Source organism: Leopardus geoffroyi, chromosome D1, assembly GCF_018350155.1.
Source record: "Leopardus geoffroyi isolate Oge1 chromosome D1, O.geoffroyi_Oge1_pat1.0, whole genome shotgun sequence".
In the NCBI taxonomy this organism is placed as follows: domain Eukaryota; kingdom Metazoa; phylum Chordata; class Mammalia; order Carnivora; family Felidae; genus Leopardus; species Leopardus geoffroyi.
In genome coordinates, this window is record NC_059329.1 from 99,832,522 (window position 1) to 99,853,302 (window position 20,781).

Consider the following 20,781-nt stretch of genomic DNA (forward strand, 5'->3'; position numbering starts at 1 on the left):
GCCCGGACGGCCACGCCCAGAAACACCCAGGCTCCGGCCACACAGCCCTCCACATCTCCTGTCCCTACCGGAGCGTCACCCACATCTCCTGCCCCGGGTCACAACTTACTATCTGATACAGACCCCCTATGGAGCACGGAGCATACCAGGTACTAAACACTTCTAGGCCTGACCCGACCAAGTCCTGTTGGCTCTGTCTAGATGTCCGGCCCCCATATTACGAAGATATTGCCATTAAAGGCAATTTTACAACAGCCTCCAACTCTAACTCCTGCAGATGGCAGCAGGCTACTGTAAGACTAACCCTCCAGGCGGTAACAGGACAGGGCACTTGCATAGGCCATGTGCCCCCCGGGCAGTCACATCTCTGTAATGAAACCCTAACAGTGCCCAGGGAGACAGTGTATCTACTTCCCCCCAAAAATGCATGGTGGGCCTGTTCCACCGACCTCGCTCCCTGCGTCCACTCCCAAGTCCTTAACTCCTCGAAGGAAGGCTTCTGCATACTCCTGCAGTTGATCCCCAAGCTAGTGTACCATTTGGGGGAAAAAATTCTTAACAGGTTAGGCTCTACTAACCTCCGAAGTAAAAGAGAGCCTATTACAACCCTAACTGTGGCTGTGCTCTTGGGACTGGGATTAGCGGGGGCAGGGACTGGAATATCCTCATTCGTCATCCAGGACAAAAACTACGGAACCCTAAGGGCAGCCATTGACTTAGACATAGAAAGAATTGAGAAATCAGTTTCTCATTTACAGGCATCCCTTACTTCTTTATCAGAAGTAGTACTCCAAAACAGAAGGGGATTAGACTTATTATTCATGCAGCAAGGAGGACTATGTGCAGCCCTAGGGGAAGAACGTTGCTTCTATGTTGATCACTCGGGGGTCGTAAAAGAATCTATGGCCCTCATAAGGGAAGGGCTGCAAAAATGAAAGTTAGAGAGAGAACAATTTCAGTCCTGGTACGAGTCTTTGTTCAACTGGTCTCCCTGGTTAACTACCCTCATCTTGGCCCTTGCTGGACCCCTCGCCATCCTGCTCCTACTAGTAACCCTCGGACCCTGTATCATCAACAGGCTGGTCTAGTTTGTCAGGGACCGCGTGGGAGCTGTCCAACTAATGGTCCTCCGTGCTCAGTATAAGCCCCTAGTAACAGAAGAAGACAAAACAGAAATGCAGCCGGTCCCATGATTGGGTCCGTAAGCTACATGACAAGGGGGCAATGAAAGAGTGGACCTAGGCCGGCCAACTCCATTTTGTCCTGTGTCCTCCATCTTGAGTGACTGTCCCCGACATGGCCCCCTTTTCTGGGAAAACCGCAGAAAGAAATTCCCGCTCATCCGCCAAAACCACCTCCCCTTGAGTAACTTCCCACTCACCTGTTCAAACTTCCCGTTCAAACCATACCCGGAAACCTGCGCAACAGGACTCTGATCCTTCCCCAGCTAATCGGCTAAGGCCACGACCATCACCCCACCAACTGCCCCTAGACCCCTATAAGCCTTTGTGCTTTTGAAATTCGCTCTCTCTCCGGCATCTCACCGCTGCGTCGGTGCAGGTAGGAGATTGAGCTCGAGCTAGCTCGAATAAAGGCTCCTTGCTTTTGCATCGGACTCGGCTCCTTGGTGGTCTTTGGGGATCACGAATTCTGGGCATAACAGGGCATCTGCAATATGAGGTACAAAGGGTATTCAAACCCATAAACAGCCTAATGGCCAACAAAAACTAGTTAAGTTTGATATCAAACAACGAATCCATCAGCAGGTTGCCTCTTGATGCATTCATTCAATGTTACCTCCTCAGAAATGGCTTTTCTGACCTCTATTTAAATTTACCTACCCCTTATTTCCTACCACATTGTCCTGTAGCACTTATTGTCTGAAATTGTCTTCCACTAGAATGCAAGCTCCGGGAGTTCAGTAATTGGGACAGCCTTTGTTCACGGTTTCATATTCAGCGCCTGGCACATACTAGGTGCTCAGTAAATATTGCATGAATGAACACATACTTCAGTGCCTAGGAGGCTACAGGCTATTAAAGGAAAAAGGCATTGTCCTTAACCCTTCATTCCCTAGCTCACATGTTCTGTATCAAACAACACAGAGCATGGCTCAGAATGAAGTACCTGGAGAAGACTTGCATTTGGATCCTGGCTCTCCTTTGTATCTAAATGATTCAGAAAACTTTTTGTCTTTTGTTATTCAGTTTCTGTATCAAAATCTAAGGATGACACTACTACCTACGTCTCAGGGTTATTACTGAATGGTAAGTGGAATTGTGCATAGGATAAGATTTTTTTTTAGCTGTATATTGAAATAGTTTTAATTATTACTGTCCTGTACTCAGCATGGTGCTAGGTGATATTGGGGGCAGCTTACACAACCAGAAGGAGCATGATCTTTGAGGTCCAACGGACTGGGTCCAAATTCTGTTTCTACCAGTGCGTGATCTTAGATCACAGGAACTCTCTGAATCTTAGACAAATGAGCAATGTAATGTCTCCTCCACACAGTTACGAGGATTGAATGAAATAATACGCCTACCCAGCTTGGCACGCAGAAATATGTCAAGTTGTAGGTTTTAGAGTTATAAGAAGCTTACAAGTTGCTTCTAACCAAGTCCAGAAATTATTTAGATGTCAATACAATTTATATCTAACAATTGTGTCTAACGAGACAATATCTAACCTTAGAGACCATCTACCAAAAGAATTCTTTGTGGATTTGTGTGCTGGTGGTGCTAACAAAATATCCACCGTCTCTGCCCTCACTGATGGCTGTGGGCACAGAGAGGTAAAGAACCTCTTGCAAGGATGGGTGGGTGGGGGTGCAGGGTGCTTTGCCATTTTCTCCAATGGTGCAGGGCAGAAGCTACCCATGAAATTTGGGGAGAATCTGCAGAAATGGAACGGAAGCCAGTAGCATAGATAAGGGAAGTGCAAAAGGTATAGGGCTGTTGTATACAGCTGCCCAAGCTCCATACTGAACGACTCACAAGACTATGATATAAATGAGTGGTGTTCCCTGATAGAGTTCAATATGGTGAGTTCTAGTTGGTGGCCCATATTCATGTGGTGAGAGGAATATGAATCAAAAGGGGCAAACTAATTTGTCCCTTGAGGGGAAGGGAAACAGGACCAGAACATCAGTGTCACTGAGGTCAAGAGAAAGGTTTGGAAGAGGAAGGATGGTCAGTAATGTCAAAAGCCATTTCTACCCATGTATGACCTCCGGTCACAGGACAAGAGATCAATAATAATAACGAACCCCAGTGAAAGATGAGTGAGTTTGCCAGTTAAAAGACTCCTGGGCTGGGAGGCAGTCTAACCTGGGAGAGAGATTAAAGGTCCTATAACTTCTTTCCTATTTTCTGATTCCCATTCTGCCACTTGCAGTTGACAACTTTGAGCAAATCACTTAACCTCTTTGTGCTAAAGTTGTGATGAATAAGCACTCTTTCACGGGCTCGCTTGTGAAGATTTCAGAAACAAGCTGGCATTCTCTATTCTCCCTTCTTTATTTTTCTTCCTAGCCTTTATCACCTTCTAGAGTACTATATAACTTTTAAATTTGTTCCCCTGCCCCCAACATTCTAGAATTATGTCCAAGAGGGCAGGGATTTTTGTCTTTTTGTTGTTGTTCACTTCAATATCCTCAGTGCCTAGAACAATACCAAGCACATACTAGGCACTCAATATATATTTGTTGTATTTCAGGTCCTTTCCAGGTCCATCCTGCTCATTGTTCCTCTGAGTTCCTTCATGTTCCTCAGCTAATTATAGATGGGATTATGTATCTCACAGTTTTCCTCATGTATGTTTTATTTTATTTTATTTTATTTTATTTTATTTTGAGAGAGAGACAGAGACAGAGACAGAGACAGAGAGAGACAGAGGGCACAAGTGAGCAAGGGGCAGAGAGAGAGAGAAAGAATCCCAGGAGGGGCAGAAAGAGAGAAGCGGGGCTCACCCAAAGCAGGGTTTGTGTTCACCCAAAGCAGGGCTTGAGCTCACCCAATGTGGGACTCGAACTCACGAACCATGAGATCATGACCTGAGCTGAAGTCAGATGCTTCATGACTGAGCCACCCAGATGTCCCTTCATGAAGGTTTTTAAATTGCCTTATCTCAACTGAAATATTTATCTGGTATCTTAATTAGGACTTTCTGTGTGCAAGTAATATAAAATCCTACCCAATCTGCTTTGGGATGGTGGGATGGTGGGCATGTGGGGGAGAAAGGGAACGTATTGACTCTTACAAGTAGATGGCTTCAGGCATGGCTGCATCCAGGAGTTTAGGGAATGTTACCTGGACTGAGCTTTTTTTTAATCTCTCAGATCTGCTTTCTTCTTTATTGGTTTTTAAAAATGTTTTCCTTTTTTATTTTGAGAGAGAGAGAGCAAGTGGAGGAGGGACAGAGAGAAACAGAGAGAGGATCCCAAGCAGGCTCTGAATTGACAACGTGTAGCCTGACTCAGGGCTTGGGCTTACAACCGTGAGATCATGAGCTGAGCCGAGATCAAGAGTCAGAGGCTTAACTGACTGAGCCACCCAGGTGCCCCTAACTTTTTTTTAGGGAGAGCACGAGAAAGCAAGTGCGAGCAGGGGAGAGGGATGGGGGCAGTAGAGAGAGAGAGACAGAGAGACAGAGAGAGGGAGAATCTTAAGCAGACTCCACCGCTCAGTACAAAGCCTGATGCAGGGCTCGATTCTACCATCCTGGGATCATGACCTGAGGCAGAATCAGAACTGGCTGAGCCACCCAGGTGCCCCCCTTTTAGCATCTTTAGAGATGGTCAGTCATATGGTTTTTAGTTTTGACCTAGTAACATGGTGTTGGTTTGTGACCACCTTGGGGGTATCCCAGGTGAACTCTAACATCACCCCCCATATTCTGAGGGCAGAGAGAGACCAAAGAAAGGCCACTCCAGGCTGGTGAGAGCCATTCAACAAGGGAACTTACATATGAAGCTTGTCTTGGGTGGCTGTAAGACGATCTACACACTTGCCCACAAAATTTTAAAAGCTTCTGTAATGTGATAAGAAGGACACTTATCTGTGGTATTCTTTCCAGAAGCCCATTACTCCAGTCAAATCACGAGGAACACATCAGACCAATTGAGGACCATTCTACCAAATACCTAACTGGGACCCCTCAAAACTGTCAAAGTCATGAAAAATAAGGAAAGACTGGGAAACGGTAACAGACAAGAGGAGGCTAAGGAGGCATGACGACAAAATGCTATATGATGTTCTGGATTGGATCCAGCAAAGAAAAAGGACTTTAAAGAAAAAACGGTGAAGTCTGAAGAAAGTCTGGAGTTTAATAGTAATGTACTGATGTCTTCTTGATTTTGACAAATGGGCCATGGTAATGGGAGATGATAACATTACGAGAAACAACCTGAGTGAGGGGTATGTGGGAACTCTATCTTTGTGGCTTTTTTAAAAAATATTTTATTTTTAGTAATCTCTATAAAAATTGTTCCAAAATAAAAACAATTTTTATTGAAAAAATTTGTTTAAATGTTTATTTATTTTTGAGAGAGACAAAGAGACAGAGCATGAGCAGGGTGGGGAGGGGTTGAGAGAGAGGGAGACACAATCCGAAGTAGGCTCCAGGCTCTGAGCTGTCAGCACAGAGCCCGGTGTGGGGCTCGAACTCACAAACTGTGAGATCATGACCTGAGCTGAAGTCAGACGCTTAACCGACTGAGCCACCCAGACGCCCCAAAACAATTTTTAACGTATAGAAAAGTCACAGGGGCGCCTGGCTGGCTCAGTGAGTACAGCGTGTGACTCTCGATCTTGGGGTTGTTAGTTCAAGCACCACATTGACTATAGACAGAGTGACCATCGAGAGGCAGATAGACATCATGTGCCCTCTGATGTGATGCTTGAGAAGGACATGTCACTTATGTAGTATTCTGGTCAGAAATGCATCCCCTGAATCTGATCATGAAGAAACATAAGGCAAAGCCAAAATAAGGGACATTCTACCAGAAAGAAGGCTCTAGACTCTGGCATCAGAATGCCCGGGTTTGAGGGCACCTGGCTGGCTCCGTTGGAAGAGCATGTGATTCTTGACCTCAGGGTCGAGCGTTTGAGCCCCTCGTTGGGTATGGAGTTTACTTAAATAAAAACTTAAAAAAGAAAAGAATGCCTCGGTTCAAATGCTGGCTCCACTGGCTTTACGACCATAGGAAAGCTACCTTCTGAAAGACTCCATTTCCTCATCTGTAAATGGGAACACTAGCAAGACCCACCTTATAGGGTAGTTGGGCGGACTGGATGGGAAAACTCACACAACGTACCGAACAGACTGCCCCCCACACAGTGGGAGCGAACATTGCTCCTGTCCACCCTGGCTTCCTTCCCTTTGTTCGTAAAGAAGTGCCCAGCTCTGGGTTTAAGGCTAATTTTCAATGCCATCTCCTCCAGTGTCTTCTCAAACTTTCTGCATTGCTTTATCCCTTCTTCCATAGGTCTCCCTCTTTACCAGCAACTTCCCCATAGCCTAAAAACATACCAAGCCTCTACCGGCCTTAAAGAAAACATAAAACCTTCAACCATTCCTTACCATCTCCACTGCCCCCCTTCTGAAGCTCTTCCCTCCCTTTGTAAAAACCACCTTTGGTTAGAGGCCTGCTGTGCGTCATGAACTTTACCCTACATGGGAGGTAGCCATCCTGTCCTATTTCACAGAGGAGAAAACTTGGGCTCAGGGACGATTTAAACCTAGATCTGCCTCAGACTGGGACTGTCCGATTAGGCAGTCACAAACCACAGGTGGCGCTTGAAATGGGGCTGGTCCAAACTGAGGTGTGCAGTCGGTGTAAGTCCATACTAGATTTCAAAGACTTTGCCCAAGGAAAAAACACTGTAAAAGATCTCGTTGATATTCTTATACCGATTACGTGTTGAAATAACTTTTTAGATATTTCAGGTGAAATAAACTATATTATTAAAATTAATTTTACCTGTTTCTTTTTACTTTTCCGAGGTAGCTACTAAAATATTGAAATTATGTGGTTGGAATTATATTTCCATTGGGCAAGCACTGTTCTAGAATATTCATCTCATCATGAAATATATGGCCTTTTGTCTTCTGCAACACCACTTATCTTAGCTCCCTGAATGTATCCCGGGTACTGGGGCGTCTCCCTCTACATACCCTGCCTAGATGATCTCCGCCTGCTCTTAGTATCTGCATGCCATGCTGATGCTGGGAAAGGCTTCTAGATTCCACAGTCTCCCTCCATCGCCACTTCATTCTCTTCTGTACCTCAAAGGGAACATGGCCAAAGTGAAGTTACTCCGTTTTCTTTTTCTTAAACCAGAGCCTCCCTCTATATCCTCTGTCTTGCTAAACAGTCACACCCTTGTTGTTACCATGCTTATAAGTCCCTCCCCTTCCCCTCCGTGTCCAGAGACCACACCCTGTGGCCTCTACCTCCTAAGTAAATTCAAAACCCTCTCTCCATAAACATTCTAAGAACTTCAGGTTATCATAGTTCTCCTAAATGATTCAGTCTGGCCTCCCGGCCTCTAGTCTTCAGGATCCTGATCTTCCTTTGATAGAGGGGCTGGGGTGAGCCCATGATAAGGCAAATCTGAGCATGCTGGTCCCCTTGCCCGGCACCTCCCTTCTGCAGGACGGTCCATCTGTGACATGGCCCTGAGCCCTCTCAGCCTCCAACGCTGGGTCCGCCCTGTTCCTTATGGATCTGGAACGTTAACTGGCTCTCCCTGCTCCCTCCATGCCCACCACCCCCGTGCCCACTTCCCAAACACTTGTCACCTTTCAGGACTCAGCTCAGTGATATATCAGTTATTAAGAAAAGATCCTGCTCAATAGTAGCCCACTATGCCAAACTGGTCGTTTTTGTGTGTTTTTTAAAAAAATTAAAAAAAAATTTTTTTAATGTTTATTTATTTTTGAGAGACAGAGTGTGGGTGGGGGAGGGGCAGAGAGAGAGAGAAAGACAGAATCTGAAGAGGCTCCAGGCTCTGAGCTGTCAGCACAGAGCCCAACGCGGGGCTCAAACTCACAAGCTGTGAGATCGTGACCTGAGCCGAAGTCGGATGCTTAACCGACTGAGCCACTTAGGCGCCCCCAAAATTTTGAAATAATGTTTATTTTAGAAACAGACAGAGAGAGAGAGAGAGAGACAGAGAAGGGGAGGGGCAGAGAGAAAGGGAGACACAGAATCCAAAGCAGCCCCGAGGCTCTGAGCTGTCAGCACAGAGCCCGACACGGGGCTTGAACTCACAAACTGTAAGATCACGACCTGAGCCAATGTCCGAGGCTTAACCTACTGAGCCACCCAGGCGCCCCATGAAATGTCTTGATGGTTTTTCCCAGGCAGATCTCAACAATCCTTCCTTTGCATCCTACAGACTTCTACCTCAGCACCTGGACCACTTCAGTGCACCAATTTGTGTATTTGGCTGCCTTTCCTAACCAGAAGGATTTCAAGTACAATCCACAAGAGGAAAAGAAAAGACAAAAACAAGATTCAAAGAAAAGGCAATTATTGCTTCACATAAACAAGCAGTCCAGACGCAGGGCATCTCCAGGACTGGTTAATTTATTCAGCAGCTCACTGACGCCTTCAGAGATGCGGCCTTACCATCCTCCAGCTCTGCTGCCTTTGGTGCCGACTTTGTCCAGCTTTGTTGGCTGCACGGCTGTAGCAGATTCAGGCAAAGCACCATATGGAACAATGCAGGACGGAAGAGAACATCTTTCTTTCTTTTCTGCCCCTCGGTGGTCACTCTGTCAACGTGCATCCAGTTTCTCCATGACATAGTTAATATTTTTTCCCTTTGAACTAATATGCAATCTGAGTAGACCGTTTGTTTTCTGAGTGGACACTTTAAAACCTCCTCCTCCTCCTCCTCATCATCATATTTCCTCCTAAATTTGGCCTCCAAGGATGAGTGTTGCCTGGTCCATTTCACTGTGATGGTTACAGAACTCCAGCACTCCCTCTATCTGACTCAACATCAACTCTTGTATTCGTTTGCTCAAATCCTAGAATACATCTGAAAAGGTTTCAGAATCATTTTACCAATACCAACACATAAACAAACCCACTAGAGACAGATCAGAACTTGTTTGAATTTTTCTTCCTACCCCCACCCCACCAGAGCCTGCCTTCTCAACCACTACCTCCTCGTAAGGTTGTTTGCTGGCAGGGTGATGGTAACAGGGAGGGACAGGGCACTTGAGGAACCTGGAGGTGGTGTGAAATAGCCCTGCGTGGGGAAGGATGAAGGAACTTCAGTTTCAGAAACAGAGAGTTAATTCCAGAGGCTGGAGGGGATCCATGAGCAGTGGCTCCAGTTCTCTTGGGGGCATGGTTTCCTGCAGCCATGTTGGCAGCCCGGGTGTAGGAGTGGAGAAGACAGATGGTTGGGATGGCCAGGCTGATCCAAAGGCGAGGAACTACCAGGTGGATGCGGCAGAAGGACAGAGAGCAAAGACTCTGGAGTGCTGGCAAGAGAGTGGTTGACATCTGTGCCCCGGAGTCTGAGCTGAATGGCGGAGCAAGTGAGGCCAAGAGGGAGAAAAGAGAGCGGCTGGGGCTTGAGCTGGGCTGCCAAGAGGTTTATCGAAGTAATTTCCGGTCACCGAATCCTACGGTCGGTCCGGGAATAGCCAGTTCAAAGGACCGGGAGGAGAGATGGCCTGGACCAAATCTGGCCGCGGGCAAGACGGGAGGGGCTATCCTTTGAGCAACCGGAGTGTTTGTTTCCCCAAGGAGGAGAGAGGAGACGGGTGCTGGCCCCGGGCTGAAGAGGGAGGCTGTTTCGGGCACATTATTTTTTTTTATTTTTTTTTTTACTTTTTTTTTTTTTTTACTTTTTTTTTTCAACGTTTTTATTTATTTTTGGGACAGAGAGAGACAGAGCATGAACGGGGGAGGGGCACAGAGAGAGGGAGACACAGAATCGGAAACAGGCTCCAGGCTCTGAGCCGTCAGCCCAGAGCCTGACGCGGGGCTCGAACTCCCGGACCGCGAGATCGTGACCTGGCTGAAGTCGGACGCTCAACCGACTGCGCCACCCAGGCGCCCCTCGGGCACATTATTGCATGAGCGACGGCTGTGAGAAGTGTTCCAAAAAATGTGATTTTGAAAAACAAGAAGGCCTTAGAGATTATTTCACCAGAACGGTCCAGAGCTGTTGAGCTATGCACCCCCCCACCCCGTCCCCCGCCAGCCTGGGTGGGATTCAAACCCAGGTGTTTTAAATTTAAGTTGGTGATGGTCTTTAACCCACTACCATGTTCTAAAGCTTTAGCGCAGAACAAGTCTTTGTTTCTCATGGGGCAGGAATGGCGTCTCACGCGTGTCTGCACTCTCGGTCGTTCCCAAGTCAGTCACTACTCAGTGCGTTCTTTCCGATGGATTTGTGGGAGTAGCACATATCTTAGGGAAGAAGTATAGCAGGGAATCCGAATTTTCAAGTTGTTACTATTTCTTTCTATGTCCTTAGGGATCTTCCTTTCTTTTGACCCTTACTGCGCAACTGTTCCTCTGGACATGTGGTATACGCTTTGTCACTAGAGCTTTGTCTTGTAGACACGCTAATTAAAACAATGCCTTTCTGAACCCAATGTCTTGTGGAAGCTGATTTCTCAGAGACCATGTGACCCAGCTGCACAGAGTTAAGTTGGAACCCACTTAAAGAGGAAAATCACCTCTGAGCTTCCTTGTGGTTGATCAGGCAGCATGGAGGTGAGGGCAAGGGGATAAAAGATGTTGGACCTCGGCAAGCATGAACAAGGGTGAGTTTATCTTCCCCAGGAATATTCCACTAAGAAATAGAAGTGTCCCTGGTGGAATGTAGCTCAGCTAAACCTAGCCATGCCTTACAGTTTGTCTTTGTAGTTTAAAGGACAGAGTAGGCTTTGTGGCATCAAAGGCATCCTGTGCAGAAGGCCCCAAGTCTCTGTGCTCTGGAAACATCTCTGCCATTCTAGGTAATTAAAGCAGAACTAGTCAGAGAACAACCTGGAAAACCAGAAGTTAGCAGTTCTATTTCTGCAAAGCAGAGCCTTCTGCGTAGCATTTTTGCTAAAAGCTGGGATCAAAATTGGTGACAACATAACTAAACCAAAGATCACATTGACAAATGGGGGAAAAGATACCTAGATTTTTTTTTTAAGGAGCCTCTGTGTCCATACAGAGTTCCTGTATCTAATGTTCCATCAGAAACTTAAGAGTAATGCTTCCTGTCATCACCTTACCTGTTTGGACTTGTTTCTACCACTTTCAAGAGTTGCCACTTCTCCAAAAACAGAAACGAGTACTGCCACAGGACCTTGCTTGTGACCACATGGTCCCAAAAGTAAGGCTTCTAAAGAAAACAGGTTTACCTGAAATACTTCTTGAATCTTAAAACATACCATTAGTGATTGTGTATTTAACTTATAGACAAAATAGGATATAGATTATTTTTCTCTTTTTAGAAAAAATATTTATTTATTTATTTATTTATTTATTTATTTATTTATTTATTTATTTATTTTGAGGGAGAGGGGCAGAGAGAGAGGGAGAAAGAATCCCAAGCAGGTTCCACACTGTCAGCTCAGAGCCTGACGTGGGGCTTGAACTCACAAACCTGAGCCAAAATCAAGAGTTGTATACTTAAGCAGCTGAGCCACCCAGGTGCCCCTAAATACATATATATTTTTAAGTAATCTCTTTGCCCAATTCGAGGTGGGGCTCGAATTCCTGAGCCCAAGGTCAAGAGTCACATGCTCTAACAACTAAGCCAGCCAGGCAACACCCTGCCGCCTTTAACCTTTGCTGACAACTCTTGAATATAAGGTGGATGGTGGCCTCTTACTCGACTAAAATGCTCCATTCTCATGATTAACTCTTAGTGATCAAGACGCTTTGGGTTGTTTCTCCTGCAGCATGAGATTTATTATGTTCATACAAAATCAATTACCTTAGTTTGTCATTTTAAAGTTTCCAGCTATGCGGGGCGCCTGGGTGACTCAGTCGGTTAAGTGGCCAACTTCGGCTCAGCTCATGATTTCGTGGTCCATGGGCTCAAGCCCCGAGAGGGGCTCTGCTAACAGCTCAGAGCCTGGAGCCTGTTTCAGATTCTGTGTCTCTCTCTCTCTGACCCTCTCTATTCATGCTCTGTCTCTCTCTGTCTCAAAAATAAATAAATGTTAAAAAAATTTTTTTAAATTAAATAAAGTCAAGTCTCCAGCTACGTGGGGCGCCTGGGTGGCTCAGCGGGTTAAGGGTCCGACTTCGGCTCAGGTCATGATCTCACAGTTTATGCGTTGGAGTCCTGAGTCAGGGTCTGTGCTGACAGCTCAGAGCCTGGAGCCTGCTTCAGATTCTGTGTCTCCCTCTTTCTCTGCCCCTCCCCTGCTCGTGCTCTGTCTCTCCCTCTCAAAAATAAATAAACATTAAAAAAAATAATAAGTTTCCAGCTAGAGGCACCCTTCGCAACCTCTTACCAAAAGCAAAATGAGAAAGGCACACGGGCTGCTAGATGCTGCAGCATGTAAATCTGTGTGTGTGTGTGTGTGTGTGTGTGTGTGTGTGTGTGTTTGGTGGGAGGCACTTCTTCCTAAGCATCCAAGCAGGAAGGCTTGCTTTCTTCTAAAGAAAACAAACAGCTACCCCTCTGCAGGCCTGACTGTGAGCTGAGCAGGTCTCAAAATGGAACTGCCACAATGTTTTGGCAATTATTGGATGTGGAGGCCGTGTCTGCATTACATGGATTCTCTCCTTCTTCCCTTTCAATACCTTAGCATTCAGACCCCATCTCTCAGGAAGCTCTCCCCCACTCCCCTGGGAGTTTGTTGCTTTCAAAAAGCACTTAAAAAAATCTGATCGTATATTCTGATATTTGATTCCAAAAACATCACCATACTGGGGTGCTCTTTATAAACTTTCTCCAAAAGAGACAAGTATTTCTGAACAACTTTCATACAAAGGTTTGCCCTCAGCAGTTTGTAGCTGTCTGGGGACTTGTCCTTGAAAGATATCCTCTTAGGGACAAAAAGTGGGGTTTTGGATGTGCTTTAGGTTTTAGGGTGTAAGGTGTGGAACAGGCAGGTGCCTGCTTGCTTCGGCAGCACATATACTAAAACGGATACAGATCCTGAGAAGATTAGCATGGCCCCTGGGCAAGGAAGAGAGGAAAATTCCTGAAGCGTTCCATATCAGAAACCAAACAAACAAATGAAAAAGAGCTCGAGCAGATTCCCTTTAAAAAGACTCACATAGGGACACCTGGGTGGCTCAGTCGGTTTAGCGTCCAACTCAATTTCAGCTCAGGTCACGATCTCACGCTTGTGAGATCAAACCCCACGTTGGGCTCCATGCTGATAGTGTGGAGCCTGCTTGATATTCTCTCTCTCCTCTCTCTCTGCCCCTCCTCTGTTCATGTGCGCATGTGCTCTCTCAAAATATTAAAAAAAAATTTTTAAATGACACACCATGCATGTGGAGAGTGGAAGGGTGGGTAATATAGGGGAACTCTCTGTACTGTCTCCTCAGTTTCTCTGTAAATCTAAAACTGTTCTCAAAATAAAGTCTATTAATTTTATTTATTTATTTATTTATTTATTTATTTATTTATTTATAATTTTTTTAATGTTTATTTATTTTTAAGAGATGGAGAGACAGAGTATGAGTGGGGAAGGGTCAGAGAGAGAGAGGGAGATACAGAGTCTGAAGCAGGCTCCAGGCTCAGAGCTGCCAGCACAGAGCCCGACTTGGGGCACGAACCCACCAGCTGCGAGATCATGACCTGAGCCGAAGTCAGACATCCAACCGACTGAGCCACCCAGGCGCCCCAAGTCTATTAATTTTTTTAAAAGTCACAGATACTGGAATTGTAATAAAATTTGTGTTGCCATGTGGTCCTAATCATTAGTCATCCAGGTAGGGGTGGAGGCTGAAGGAGTTTACAGGCGATCGTGAAAAACACACCAGGAAACTTTCAATCCAATGTGACAGGAAGAGGGGAAAGTCAGAGCAGGAGGCCTGGCATGAGCCAGAGTGGACCTTCTTCAACACGACTCCAGCCTGTTAACACGACAGGCTATAGTCCGCTGACTGTGCTCGGTGCTCACGAGAGATCTACAATATAAAACACCTGTTCACTTAAGGTTATGCGGTCGATCAATCAAAGGAAACAACTGGTTAGAGAGAGAGAATTTTAATCAATGGGTTAAAAAACATACGTAACCGTGTTGAACATAATATATGTAAGACTAAACTGGCGAATACACGAATTGTTCTCTCTGTGTGGTATGAGCCAATGAGCCACCATGAGCCAATCTGATAATCACAGTCTGACCATTCATTGCCAGAAAGCTTTGACGCAAGACTTTTTAAACACAGCACACTCCCAGAATAGGTTTAAAACAGAATTTGAGCTCTTAAAGTTAATTTGCACATAATTTTAGAAAGGCTATCTATTGGTTAGAATGAGGTATATCTGTGCTGTGGGTTCATGAACACACACCTCAATTTCTGATAAAGGAAGCTTTTGTATACATCATAATATAATTTCGCTTTATGAAAAAAAACCTGATTCATGAGGTATGAGTCCCGAGGGCATGCATGCAATGTAAGCACACAGCGTAAGGTCAGTGCACCATGAGCACACAACGCAGTGTACCCCAAGTCACACAACTCCCCTCATTACAAAACGCGTCTAGCCCCACTGCCAATGACGCTCCTGTGTGGCCAAGGCCCCCTATGGGTACGTGTATATGTGCAAGGAGGGGTACACCGTCATGGCGGCACGGCCTCTCTTTGTGGCAGGATATCTGTTCCTGGACCAGTGTGACTTCATATCTGGAGCTGGCTCTTGGCTGGAGTTTGTGCTTCTCTTGGGAGAGCACGACACTGTGGGTCTTGGCTTCTCCGTCTAGGCAAACAAGATATAAAAGTTGAATCACTTTATGTTGCGATTTCTGAAGTCATAGTTAGGGTTGGGGTTGGTTTTACCAGGAGTTAGTGAGAAGTATTTGCGTTTCTCCCCAAATGCCGAAGTACAGTCATTGATGTTGTTCCAGAGCACAGAGGAATCAAGCATTTGCCCTAATCCTTCAGAGAGCCGAAGAAGAGTTGGTCCGTGGGCAATATTTTAATTGCCCTGAGTTCAACGACTACATTTCATAAGCTATCTAGAGACATTACACAGAGGGAAGAACTCGGTCTTTCAAGGTGGAGGCTGCCCCATTGTTTTCACTTCTGCTTACCTATACCTGCAAGTTAAACGCCCATGTTAGAGAAACGTTCCACCAGAAATTGTAAGAAAAGGAAGGTAGAGGTCTGGATGGCATTCACCCGCCACTCTGGGTTTAACTGAATCCCCCGTTACGTGTTATTGTCCAATTAGCAGGTTTCAGCTGTGGGATAAGGTGTGAGCAACCTGGCGACGTCCTGAGCGAATGCTGAAGACGAGAGGGGGCAGTTCGTGGCTCCTCTGCCTGTCAGGACCGAAATCCTCTCTGATTTGAATTCCCCTATACCTCTCTTCCCACTGCTGTCCCGGTTCTGTTAGGCCACGGGGGTTGGACTTCCTCCTCCCGGAGGATGGCGGACCGAAGGGAGGGATTATGTCTTACAGTCCTCAAGGGGCCCTGCCCCTCGTAGACTCTCCATAAGATACTGATGGCTACCCGGGAGCGCCAACCTGAGAAGTCCCGAACAGCAGCCTTGGGAAGCCAGCAGGGAAGCCAGCAGGGACGTCACCCTGGGAGAGCCGTCCATTCTCTCTAGTTTGCCCACGTTACTCCAGCGGTGCTCACGCTGTTCGCCGCGGGCGCACGTGAGCTGCACCCGCCCAGAGACATACCCAGAGCTCTCAGCTTACTAGCTGTTTCTCCACTTCTTTTTCCTCCTTCTCAGGAAGGAATATGCCAGGGCAAATGAGCAAGAGAGATGTTATTAGGGGATAACGATGAACTCGTTCTAACTTAGTCCTTTTAAAAAGGAAACCATTCACAATCCTCGGTATCGAACGATCACTGGTAACACTGGCCGGGAACACCTCACGACTGAGACTGAGGGCGGCGCCTGGGTTTGTTGTTACCATCTCCTAGGGCTGAGAACCAATGCGTTATTCACTATCGCTGTTTCACCTGAAATGCCGCCATCGAGTTACGAAATAATAGCCGCCGAACGAATGTTTGTTGAAATAAAACTAAATTCTCCACGGCAAGCTTTGAGCTCTAGGGGGGATTCCTCCTATCCTGGGGTGCCTCGTGGGCTGCGCCCCCTGGTGGCCAGGGGCTCTGTAGCTGCGCGGGGGCAAAACGCCTCAGCCGTGCCCTGAGCAGCAGCAACCCTAGGAGGTGAACTGTGCACCATGGATCACCACCCCCCCCCCCCCCCCCCGGATCACACAAGGCACTTGAAAACCAGGTCAAATTAATTGCTGGCGTATAGGTGTGTATATATAGATTAGTGACATACCTGCATTCTCTCTTTACTCTTAGTCAGAATCGAGGTCATTTTTGATGGGTCCAGCGAGGTGCCCTTGTCTCTTCCATGTAACTGTGACTGAAATAGATGAGCACTTTCTCACTACATTTTCCACTTGCACGAATGTGATTATATAGAATATACATTGGGTGGCATTTAAAAATTTTTTTCTAATGTTTATTTATTTTTGAGAGAGAGAGAGAGTCAGAGCAGAGCAGGGGAGGGGCAGAGAGAGGGGGAGAGGGTCTTAAGCATGCTCCACACTGTCAGCACAGAGCCCAATGTAGGGCTCGAACCCACAAACCATGAGATCATGATCTGAGCTGAAATCAAGAGTCAGATGTTCAACCAACTGAACCACCCAGGCGCCCCTACATTGAGTGTTTTTCTATTCACACGTTAATTCATTACAATGCTGTAACACGGAAAGAGAGTCAAGACACAAATGAACAATAATTCAAAGAAAAGAAGGAAACTAATTATGTATGGACTGCCTACCAGATGCCAGGCATTTTACACAGTTTCACATCTCCTTTTCTCAACATTTATGATGTGGAGATTATTACTCCAATATTTTAGAGGCAGAAACTGAGTCCCAGGGTGGTTCAGTAACTCAAGGAAAGTGACAGTAAGGCTGGAATTTGAACTCAAGAGGGACTTGAAAGCTGTGATCTTGCCACTGTCACACCAGACACCAAATTGCCCTCCATGCCTAACAGAGCCAGCTCGGTGGGGGTTCTTTGGTGTGACAGAGTGAGACCTCATTATGTCACTGTTAAACACAGGGTAGCATTCTGCAGGAAAAGGGCCTATTTTGCACCCTGTCTACTAAGAGTTGTATACTATTATACGAAAACTTATTTATTTTTAAAAATTTTAAACGTTTATTTATTTTGCGAGAGAGCATTTGTGTGAGCAGGAGAGGAACAGAGAGAAGGGGAGAGAGAGAGAGAGAGAGAGAGAGAGAGAGAGAGACTCCCAAGCAGGTTCTGCATTGTCAGCGCTGAGCCCCACGCAGGGCTCGATCTCACCAATTATGAAATCATGACTTGAGCTGAAATCAAGAGTCAGATGCTCAACTGACTGAGCCACCCAGGCGGCCCTTATTTTTTTATTTTTACTTTTTTTAAAGTTTATTATTTAAGTAATCCCTATACCCAACGTGGGGCTTAAACTCATGATACCAAGATCAAGAGTTGCATGCTCTTCTGACTGAGCCAGGCAAGCACCCCACCAAAACTTGTTTTTATACATCAAAAACACAAATATTTTTTTTAAATTTTTTTTCAACATTTATTCATTTTTGAGAGTGAGAGAGACAGAGCATGAGTGGGGGAGGGGCAGAGAGAGAGGGAGACACAAAATCCGAAGCAGGCTCCAGGTTCCGAGCTGTCAGCACAAGGCCCAACGCGGGTCTCGAACTCACCGACCGCGAGATCATGACCCGAGCTGAAGTCGGACGCTCAACCGACTGAGCCACCCAGGCGCCTCCCCAAAAAAACACAAGTATTTTATAGGTACATAATTCCAAAGTACTAAAAAAATGATTGGGTGCCTTTCCTCTGTGCTCCTTCTGCATCCTACTCTGTGACGTAATTTCCTGCTTCTTTGTTAAAATCCCCAGTAGACTCTAAGGTCCCTAAGGCAGAGATGGTGTTTTGTTCGATGTTGCATTCCCAGCACACAGGAGAGCGTGTGGCGTGTGGTGGTCACACAGTACAATTTGTTGACTGCAGGGGTGGACAGATGATGAAACCACCTGTTCTTATGCTCTGGGTAAAAAAATCACAAACCACCAATATCCGTCGTCAGACTTCAGTGGTGTCTACTCCAAAGCAGTGTCAATGTCCCCACTGATTTTAATGTTTCCCTGCTCCTGGTGGCATTGACAGGGAAGAGTGACATAGGGGGCTATTGTATTCTTCAGCCTGTGGGACAGATGTGCTAATTGGAAAAATCAGAGAATCTACAACAAAGAGTCAAAGATGGAACAGAATAGAGAGCTCAGAAATAAACTCATGAATATATGGTGCATTAATTTTTTACAAAAGAGCCAAGCATTTACAACAGGGAAAAATGGTCTCTTCAATAAACAGTATTGGAAAAACTAGATGTCCACATGCAAAATAATGAAACTGTACCCCTATCTTGTATCATACACGAAAGCCAACTCAAAATGGGTTAAAGAGTTATACTTAAGACCTGCAACCGTCAAACTCCTAGAAGAAAACACAGGAGGTAGTCTCCTTGACAGTGGTTTAGGCAATGATTTTTTGGATTTGATCCCCAAAGCAAAAATAAACAAGTGGGACTAGAGCAAACTAAAAAGCTTCTGCACGGCAAATCATCAATAAAATCAGAAGGCAGGGACACCTGGCTGGCTCAATCGGTAGAGCGCGTGTGAACCTTGATCTCAGTGTTGTGAGTTTAAACTCTATGTTGGGGGTACAGATTACTTAAAAACATTTTTTTGAACCTAAAAAAAAAAAACAAAATCAGAAGGAAACCTATGGAATGAGAAAATATTTGCAAATAATATTATTCAGTCTTAAAAAAGAAGGAAATCCTGCCATCTGTGACAACATGGATGAAATGAGAGGGCATCGTGCTGAGTGAAATAAGCCAGACAGAAAAAGACAAATACTGCCTGGTATCACTTATGTGTGGAACTGAAAAAAAAAAGGTCAAACTCATAGAAACAGAGAGTAGAATGGTGGTTGCTGGGGAGTGGAGGGAATAGGCAGAAGATGGTAAAAGACCATAAACTTTCAGTTATTAAAGAAAAAAAATGGTAACTATGTGAAGTGGTGAGAACTCAGTGGTGGGAACCTTCTCACAGTGTGTACAGATATCAAATATCACATTGTATACTTTAAATATATTACCCCCCAAAAGTGTTTTTTTAATGTTTATTTATTTTGAGAGCAAGCAAGAGAGAGACAGAGTGGGAAAGGGGCAGAGAGAGAGAGAAGGAGAGAGAATCCCAAGTAGGCTCCCCACTGTGAGCCCAGAGCCCCACTCGGGGCTCAATCTCATGAACTGTGAGTTCATACTTAAGCCAAAATCAAGAGTCAGGCGTTTAACCAAATGGGCCACTCAGGCGCTCTGTGTAGGAGTTAAAAGTTTTGACACATTCTCCATGTGGAAGTTAAAAAAAAAAAAAAGGTCAGGCAAAACTACTACCTCATTCAACCTCGGTTTTTCATTTCTCATCGCTGAAGAACTGGCATTCTCTGAATTTCTGAAAAAGGTAGGCTGTTTTTGCAGGGTAGAAGAAGCAAACCCTGCCCTTTCCTGGAAGGACTGAGTGCAAAGAGAATATTTTTCAATTGATCCATTGCAGTTAATCTACTTATAATTGACCCAATCCACCCAACAGTAAAATGCCCACATCGGAAAGCATTTTCATCTTTAGGAAACAGTGGCCGCTGGGAGAAGACTGGGAAGGAGCCAGCCTGGACGAGGCCTGACACCTCGGCCACGCAGCAACCCTGGGCTAGCTCCAGCCACCACTTCTCCAGCACTCCCGTTTCTTCTGGAAATCCAGACATGGCCAAAATCCAGACCAGAGTGCCATGGCAGAGGGTAGTGCAGGGGCCAGGGTGCAAATCTGCTCAGAGATGTCCAGAGGACCCATGGAAGAGCTCTGAATTCAAAATAGCTTCCCTCTACCCCCTTCCCCATTCCCTTTCTGGTTGAGAGTAAACGTTAACCCCCTGTCCTGCTCCCGCTCTGGAATTCTCTTTAACCAGACCACAGAAGTAGGCAACAGAGCCTTCTTACCAGGGCATCTTCTGTTAACTTTAACTCCTGCATCAAATTATTTTTCTGATACTGTTCATTTCGCTGTTTCCTAGTCTGAAGCGGCTTCTTTTTTTTCTTCTTATACATCTTCTTCTTTTGATTCAACTGTTGCAAAAAGCACAGAGAACCTAGTCGTTGAGGATTCCGGAGGAAATGACCACCTGCGTGCAGCACTCTCTTACACAACACTCAAGACAGGAGAGCTGCCCCGGGACATGGGCCCTCACGGTGCCCAACTGCTGCTGGCTCGGAGGATGAACAGTTCAGTTGCCTTGTTACCAGAGTCCGCTCCCCATTTAACACCCCCAAATCCCACTATTGCAGGTATGCTGCCAAAGGGACACCTATATCAATATCCAAATATCTGTGCTTTACAATATGAAACCAAATTACTTATGGCAATAATGTCAGGTACAGACAATACTGATATTGGGTGTGTAGTTAAGAGTCAGTTTGGCTGTTACACAAGGTGGCTTTAATAATTAAGCAAGTGA

At 45.6% G+C, this 20,781-nt stretch overlaps 1 protein-coding gene and 1 non-coding gene across 8 annotated transcripts in view; one reads left to right on the forward strand and one right to left on the reverse strand.

The window, feature by feature from the left end:
• The first annotated feature begins 13,096 nt into the window (after window positions 1-13,096).
• On the forward strand, window positions 13,097-13,208 carry LOC123602786. Its single transcript, XR_006714558.1, has one exon. It is a non-coding gene; the product is annotated as a U6 spliceosomal RNA (small nuclear RNA).
• Window positions 13,209-14,188: 980 nt separating this feature from the next.
• The window catches only part of AGBL2 (AGBL carboxypeptidase 2), a 47,129-nt gene continuing 40,536 nt past the window's right edge, over window positions 14,189-20,781 (reverse strand). For 3 of the 7 annotated variants that reach the window (XM_045485220.1, XM_045485222.1, XM_045485219.1), the window contains 4 exons: window positions 20,267-20,392; window positions 19,667-19,786; window positions 16,475-16,561; window positions 14,189-14,921 (listed from right to left, as the gene is read on the reverse strand). In XM_045485220.1, coding sequence (XP_045341176.1) covers window positions 14,748-14,921; window positions 16,475-16,561; window positions 19,667-19,786; window positions 20,267-20,392 — 507 coding nt within the window. In that variant the 3' untranslated portion in view covers window positions 14,189-14,747. Of the gene's footprint in view, window positions 15,262-16,469; window positions 16,562-19,666; window positions 19,787-20,266; window positions 20,393-20,781 lie in introns of those variants that run through there. The other 4 variants (XM_045485224.1, XM_045485223.1, XM_045485225.1 and 1 more) reach the window with 4 other exon arrangements.